This window comes from Aplysia californica, unplaced genomic scaffold, assembly GCF_000002075.1.
Source record: "Aplysia californica isolate F4 #8 unplaced genomic scaffold, AplCal3.0 scaffold00367, whole genome shotgun sequence".
Lineage (NCBI taxonomy): Eukaryota > Metazoa > Mollusca > Gastropoda > Aplysiida > Aplysiidae > Aplysia > Aplysia californica.
The window spans coordinates 218,213-226,238 of record NW_004797637.1 but is presented as its reverse complement, the minus strand read 5'-3'; the positions used below and the strand labels follow the sequence as shown (position 1 = coordinate 226,238).

The following is an 8,026-nucleotide window of genomic DNA, read 5'->3' as shown; positions in this document are numbered from 1 at the left end:
TTCTTCTTCTTCTTCTTCTTCTTCTTCTTCTTCTTCTTCTTCTTCTTCTTCTTGCTTTTGTTTTGATTGTCTTTATCAATATAAGGATTATTCTTGTTGTTGTGTTTGCATTTGTCGCTTTTTATTTTCCTTAGTAAAAGGACCTGACCAGTCAGCATGAGTCTGCCACCTCAGTCCACGTCCCTGGGTAAGGTGGGCTTGTCCATCTCTGCTATTGGGCTGCTTATCTTTATCGTGGGCTTCGCATGCCCGTACTGGCTGACCACCACCATCGAAATACCTGTGCTAGGTGCTAACCACATCAACGTAGGTAAGTGACACGGCGTGGAGACGGCTGATCCGTTTTGCTTGCTGGTGTATTTATGAATGTGTTTGTTGTTGTTGCTGTTGCTGTTGCTGTTGCTGTTGTTGTTGTTGTTGTTGTTGTTGTTGTTGTTGTTGTTGTTGTTATTGCTGTTGCTGTTGTTGGTGTACTTGTGTATGTGTGTGTGTGTGGGTGGGCGGTGGAAGGTCGGTGGTACAAGGGTATAGGCTTACTTGTGTTTGTGAAATGATCAAAAGAACACCGGGAGCGAAGAAATGAGAAAGCGAACATGATAGTGTGACGAAGATGGGGAGAACATGAATGAAAGAAGGGACGACAATGATAGCAACAACAACAGCTAAAAGATATCTACGATAAGAATCAGAAGGAATAGCAAAGGAGAGTCGCTGATGAAGAATATTTGGAACAGTGTGGTAGAAAACGAGAATGGAGAACATAGACTTTTGTTCACATTTACTTATGTGTAGATACTAGATTTACAATTTAAGTGCCTCTTTTGTATCTTAGTGTTGTTTTCACGCGATGTGTACATAACAAAGCTATCCTCAACCAGTACCACTGTGTTTTAGTGTTTATAAAATAAAAACATTAGAAAATACACAAAGTTTAGGGTTCTATCTAATTTTCTTTCTTTTTTAAAAACTTGATAATGTTATCATTTTTAAAAATTAAGTTCTTTCATGTGATCACCATCCGTCGATCGGTTTTTATCCATGAAACGGCACCTCTGTTGTCTTTGAAATAAGCTTATAACCTAAAATATTTGAACTGAAAATTTAATCCAAGAAACATAATCATTCCACTCACCAGTTTTTCTTAGTCTCAAATCTGTAAGGTTATATGCACTAACTGGTGAAAAATGGTGAAATAGTATGAGTTAAACGCCCCTATGAACACTATTAGGTTATTTAAGAGGCGGGACCTCTCCGATAGGACCGAGCCAAGTGGGAAGTTCGTGTAAAGTGCCTTTCCCAAAGACACAGCGTCGGACCGAGCTGAGGCTCGAAGCCCCGAACCCGCAATCTCACGATTACGAGTCCGGTAGCCTAACCACTAGGCTACCGACGCCTCCATGCACTAACTAAACACCTTGGGGATTAAAAACCCTTTAGATATAGATCACTGTGATTCCAGTTCTATGTTGACGGTTTAATCTGTATAACAACTACCTGTTGTGTTTTTGTGCATTTTCTAGGATTGTTCAAGGCGTGCAATACTTTCACAGGATGTGAGTCGAGCAATGAACGTGAGTACACATTGTCCATTTTGGTATTGGCAGCAATATAACGAAGACAAAATCTTTTTGTTGAATATTCGAATCGCAATGATTGTTCTAGTTCTAAATTCAATGTTCCATGTTTGAGTAACGAATTAGACTGTAGTATGTTAGTTGAACAGTTCAAAATGTTGCCACCATTCAATAAATTTGTGGATCTTATGTTGTGGCTTCTCACTAATTTTGGTAATATAAAAATGCTCTACTTTATAGAGACTTAAGTTTGTGGATGGTTTGCAGGCGGTCTGGTGTGGTTTGCTCCTTCTTTCCTGTCAAACGTCTATCGTCATCAACACGCCTCCTTTTGTACGTTGATTTCTTGAAACACTTTTAATCTTCGGCACGTATATGATCAAACTGTTGCAAGTGCTGGAGAAATCCCACTAAAACTGAACTTTTGTACATCCTTGGAAAAGTGACTTTAACGTTGGAACGTAAGTTTTCTCGTAAAGGTAAATCAAAATAGTGTAACTGCAATTAATGGACCGATGATGTGTCGAGTTGTTACTGCATGACTCCTTAAATGTGTGGTATATGAACCCTTTCTTGTCCAAGGCTCCCATCGTCATAAAGTGCTAGGCTTGATGCCCCGACGTCTGTGCTGTGGCTGTAAACAGGAAACCTGAGTTCGACTCCCATGTGAGGTGGATCTTTTATCGAGTATCTCGGTCGTTATGCTGGAACCTTGTATCCCTCTCAGCTCGAGTTGGTCCTACCAGCAAAGATCGAACCCTGTTTCTTCAATGATCCAAAATGTGTCGATGGAGGTGTAAAAACACCTACCTTTGAGGAAAAATTTAAAAAACAAAAACAGCAAAAACTTAAAGCAGGCATCTTTGTAATTTGTTCTTGATTTACTTCTGCCTCTTTTGCCTTTTATTTTTCCAAGAGAGCAGAATGTGTATGTTCGTTATGTCGATTTAAGTGTCCTAGAGACTGCATTTTTGTTCATTATTCGCCTCCTGAACCCAGGTATTGGAGTATAGGCACTAGGTCGTGTGTGGGTTTCCCTTCATTAGGGGATGACTGTGGGATAGCAACGTCCGGGCGTCTGCAAAGTCTAAAATTTCCAAACTGAGACCACAGCATCCACTGTTTTCTCTGTCTTTTTGTCTCTTTTGCTGCTTTCATTATCCAGTCTATGGTGAGTAAAAAAAGGGAATGGTGGCAGTAAACAACTCTGTTTTATTCCAGTCTGCACACATAGAAGCTTCCTGTGAATTGCCCAACATAGATGGCACTGCATTTCGATCTGTAGAACTGATCCTGGTTTCGTTTCATCCACTTTATCATTTGCAGCATTGGATATCATTTGGGTTAATTTTTCTGTTCTTTGTAATGAAGGATGCTGTTGGTCTTCTGGATCCATGCACCTCCTTTGAGATCAACGATTTTTCAGCTTTCTTTGAGAGCACAAATGCCTTGCTTTTTCATCCTAAAGGCCAACGTATATTAAGCTGTTCTCCAGTTGATAGTCTTTTCTAACCTTTCTGATCCTACCTGTTTCAGCAGGTCACAGTAACGTCTGTAAAAACAACATGGCTTTGATGTTCCTGTCTTTGATATCTTGTTTGACAAAAGACTAGTTCGCTGGAAAACTTCCCGTCGGCTTTCATCACCAGACTTTATCCCCACCAGGGGCGTCATTGCCTCCCAAGATTAATGTGTGGTCGTCCTCTTCTTGATCTTTCTGTGTAAAAGGTAGCTTTGTGCCCCCCCGCCCCCCCCGCGCCCCACTCACTTCTCTACCAACCCGGAGGACCAGGTTTCTCTATTTCGGGAGGAGCTACCCCTCACTACATCCACATGTCAGCTATAACACTCTTCTCAAAGCCAGAGGTTGCACGGCAGAAAAACTGCATTTATCTCTTCCGAATTGCTCTTATTTATCTCAAGCTGACTTCTGGTGCACAGTTAGAGCAGTCGTCATTATGCTGGACTATAGAGTGGATGTCCCTGGTTCAAACCCCCAATGAGGTGTTCTGACCTTGGGCTTTTTGAGGAATCTGTAAGGCTTTCCATCCATTTTCTTTGGTCTTAACTAAGTTAGAAGTTAACTTCGAGCGTTCTGCCTCTTAAATAAGCACACAGTTAGACCTGTTCCATAACCATTGACGAGGGCTTCTTTGAACACGACCTCATTTGACGGAGGTTCCCACCACGCCATGATATCAAAAGCGATCAGCCCATACATTGCGGTTTTACAATTTCTTTCCTTTATATGCTGGAACCCGGAAAGGAGTCACAGAGAATCATGTGCAGAAAAGTTGGAAGACATTAAAAAATATAAAAATGGTACTGAAAGTGTTTTTTCGTGGCCTATACCTTGATGCAGGGTGAGAAAGGCAGTGGGGATTATGATTTCCGTTCATGAGAAGACGTTCAGTGCAACTGACTGCTCAACGTTCATGCGTTTCCGCCACACTCTGTCCCAGCAGATATCTGAATGCTCATTAGCATCTGCAAGATTTTTAGGAACATTTTTAATCTCGAGGATTGTTTCTTCCTACCTATCCTTATATCAATACATTAAAATGTATCTATAAAGAAAGAAAAACAAAAAGCCAACTACTTAAGTACATAGAAAGAAAGAAAGAAAGAAAGAAAGAAAGAAAGAAAGAAAGAAAGACAGACAGACAGAAAGAAAGAAAGAAAGAAAGAAAGGAAAAAAGAAAGGAAGAAAGGAAGAAAGAAAGGAAGGAAAGATGGAAGCCAAAAGGAGGGGAAAAAAAGAAAAGGAAAAAGAAGTAAAAAGGAATAAAATGATATGAGCAAATGAATAGATTTTTAAGAAAATGAATATGATATGAATGAATGAATTAATAAATAAATAAACGCTTTTTTATTACCATTTTCCCTTAGCCAAAGATTGGCAGTACGCCACAGCAGGCCTGGAAGTCTTGGGCCTGTGTCTGTCTCTGGCCACTGTGTCTGGCGCCATCCTCTATGTCTGTGTCCTCAACACCACCTGGGTGGCCAAACTCAAATGGTCATTTATAGCGACGGGAATGCTGGCAGGTGAGTGGAGGCTGTTCATTAATTAAATGATGGATAGACGTACAAATGAATAGAGGAGACCGGGGGTTGAGAAAGTAAATTATTTGAGAAGGATAAGAAACATAAATTCCATGGCGGCCAGTTAGAGCTGCAAGTAGATAAGTAGTTCTCTCTCTCTCTCTCTCTCTCTCTCTCTCTCTCTCTCTCTCTCTCTCTCTCTCTCTCTCTCTCTCTCTCCTCTCTCTCTCTCTCTCTCTCTCTCTCTCTCACATACACACACACACACACGCACGCACACACACACACGCCCACTCTCTCTCTCTCTCTCTCTCTCTCTCTCTCTCTCTCTCTCTCTCTCTGTATAAATTATTCATGAAGTAGGAATTAAGAGGCTTGCAACCATCTTCTAAACTGCTTAAGAGATTTGGAATGTACCCCCCCCCCCCCAAAAAAAAAAAAAAAAAAAAAAAGACTGGCTGAATTCAGTTGCAGCGTCCAAATGGAAGATAAAATGTAACAAGAAAGACTACAAAAACAACACATTGAAGTTTCTGGCTACTTTGCCAGATCGGGAACATTATGTATGATCATTATGTACATTATTATGTATGATCTGAGCGAAGCCCCGTTTTGTAACGGAAAGGGAAGATGTTTCGTCGACGCTATCCTTGCACTCTGGCAAATGTGTCAGAGGGCTATTGAATACGACATACATCACCATCGGGTATTTGTGGAGCAAGAGAACGCCTTCGACAGAGTCAATAGAGACACATTATGGAAAGCCCTGGAGTAGTTTGACGTCAAGGGGCAGCTGACAGACAACATTCGAACGATTAACATTAACAGCAGAAGTACAGAAATACAGTCTGCGCCATTATAGTGCGGACAAAAATTCGTGGCGTAAATTATTGTCAAATGTCTCCCCAACTATCGAGTATAAACTCTCCAGCTTTTGCACAGCTACTTGCATCAATTTGTCTTAACAGATCAATATTTTTGTGAATACCTTTTAGCTCTATTCTAGAAAATTCCTTAATAAATACTAATAAAAAATCCTAGTGGGTGGTTTCTACTGATTTTTAAAAAAGTTACAGCTAGGACGATTTCACTTTTAAAAGCAAGTCCGTCATTTTTTTCTTCTAACAGCGAGAATATCTTAATTGGGCGCTTCTTTTGATAATCTTTAGTGCAAAATAATTTTCACTATAAAATTAATTTTTTGTAACTAGTTTTGCCACTAAAAATATCATTGGTGAGCTGTGACGTAACTCATATTCGTATACAAAATGTGCGTGAGAAGCGGGAAGTGCTGTGAACAATTCCATTTTCTACGTGAAAGAGATTTGTAGTATTTTATATAAATTTATGAAGAAAATTTTTTTAAATGTAGCTTCAACTGTTGTTGAAAAATATGATTAAGTTAAGACAAAATGAGACAAACTGCTGTGCAAAGTATGTGTGACGTTGATTCACCCGTTAAAAAGACATTTGAGGATAAGTTGCGCCACGGATTTTTGACCGCACTATAGTGGCACATTATCTCATTGTTTCACAGTGATATTCGTCGTCTACCAGGGCTGTGTTCTCTCCCTCCTGCTCTTTGTCGCCTTTATGGGCCAGATAAAAAACTGGGCTAACCCAAATCCTGAGGCACTCAATGAGTTAGTGTTCGCGAAGATCAGGTGGTGATAAACAGTGCTGCAAGAACATGACTAGCTCAACAGCATGCATATTAGCACCAGTAAGACTAAAGTTCTGAGTAAATGCAGGATCCCAAAGCATTGGAGATCAGTATCAACAGATATAAACTCAAGCTAACCAGCGAAATCAAATATCTAGGAGGTATTTTCACAGAAGACACACACACACACACACACACACACACACACACACGCACACACACAAACATATATATATATATTTGTATGTTTATATATATATATATATAATATTTGCAGTTGAATCTGCTCTTATGGCCACCTGTATTAGACAATCACCTGTTCAAACGACCACCTCCCCTTTCCTCCCTTTCGTACTTTTTTGGGTTGTAATCACACTGTCTAAGACGCCACGTTTCTCTTCAACAATGTTTGGCCGTCAAAGACAGTTTTGACTGGACTTACACACACACACACACACACACACACACACACACACACACACACACACACACACACACACACACACACACACATGTATTATATAATTATATATATAATATGTATATTTATACATATAAAATATTATATCACCACTTAGAATACTTGACATTAGTAGAGTAACATCTTTTACAATTCTGATATCTCCCCTCTCAGGATCGGCTGTGATCGGCGGCTGTGTGGTGTTTGTACTTAACAGAGATAACGTGAGCGACCTCACTGCAGGAATCGAATACGACATCGGCTGGTCCTTTGCCCTGGGCGCTGTGGGAGGGATACTGCAGATCCTGTCGGCTGGCTTGTTTATTGTCGATTGTTTTGTCTAAGAAGCTTGAACACTGTGTCAAACGGAATCCCCTGAGATGAGATATTGTTTTCTTTCTTTCTTTCTCCTTTTCTTTCTTTCTTTACTTATTTATATACATGTATTTACTTATTTATCTTAAGGACATTCTTGTCATCTATTGAGAACTTTTATGATTGCTTGTTTATTGTGAATAGTTTTGTTTGATGGGATCTTGTCCGGAGTATTTTGTTGTTGTTGGTAATCTGTCTAACAAGATCACGTTAAATGCCTTGTTTATTGTTGCTTGTTTTGTCCAACGAGAGCCTGCCTTGCTTCATATTTATCGTTGTTGTTTTTTTGTATAACGAAATACAATGCGCTGTCACGGTTATTGTGCCAATTGACTCGTCTAACGAGATACAATTAGTTGACTCGTGATTTTCAATTGTTTTGTCTATCGAGATCCAATCAGCTGTCATGGATACTGCGAATTCTTTTGTCTAACGAGATACAATTAGTTGTCATGGTCACTTTCATCTGTTTTGTCTAACGAGATCCAATTTGCCATCATGGTTACTGGCAACTGTTTTGTCTAACGAGATACAATATAAGTTGTCATCGTTACTGGTAACTGTTTTGTCGAACGAGATACAATATAAGTTGTCATCGTTACTGGTAACTGTTTTGTTTAACGAGATACAAATAGTTGTCATCATCAACTCTTTGGTCAAATTAGATCATGATGGTTGTAACGTTTTTCGCCAATTACTTTGTCTGATAAGATCCAATCAGTTTTCGCGGTTATTGTCAATTGATTTGTCTAACAAGAACACGCCTGGTTTCAATTTATCGCCGATCATTTTAATAACAAGAACATTGTCGGGTGTTAATTTCATTTTTTAAAATATTATTGATTGTTTTGACTAACGATAACCGGTGTAATATAACGCCCATTGTTGAATTTCTTCATCAAGCGAGGTCCA

General features: G+C 39.5%; 1 protein-coding gene across 4 annotated transcripts in view; it reads left to right on the top strand.

Annotated features, from left to right (window-relative positions):
* Nucleotides 1-7,461, top strand: part of LOC101857424 — a 28,773-nt gene extending 21,312 nt beyond the window's left edge. For all 4 annotated transcript variants that reach the window (XM_035971054.1, XM_005103302.3, XM_035971055.1 and 1 more), the window contains 4 exons: nucleotides 135-310; nucleotides 1,521-1,571; nucleotides 4,464-4,619; nucleotides 6,914-7,461. In XM_035971054.1, the coding sequence (XP_035826947.1) occupies nucleotides 157-310; nucleotides 1,521-1,571; nucleotides 4,464-4,619; nucleotides 6,914-7,083 (531 nt within the window). In that variant the 5' untranslated portion in view covers nucleotides 135-156 and the 3' untranslated portion in view covers nucleotides 7,084-7,461. The remainder of the gene's footprint in view (nucleotides 1-134; nucleotides 311-1,520; nucleotides 1,572-4,463; nucleotides 4,620-6,913) is intronic.
* The last annotated feature ends 565 nt before the right edge of the window (nucleotides 7,462-8,026 follow it).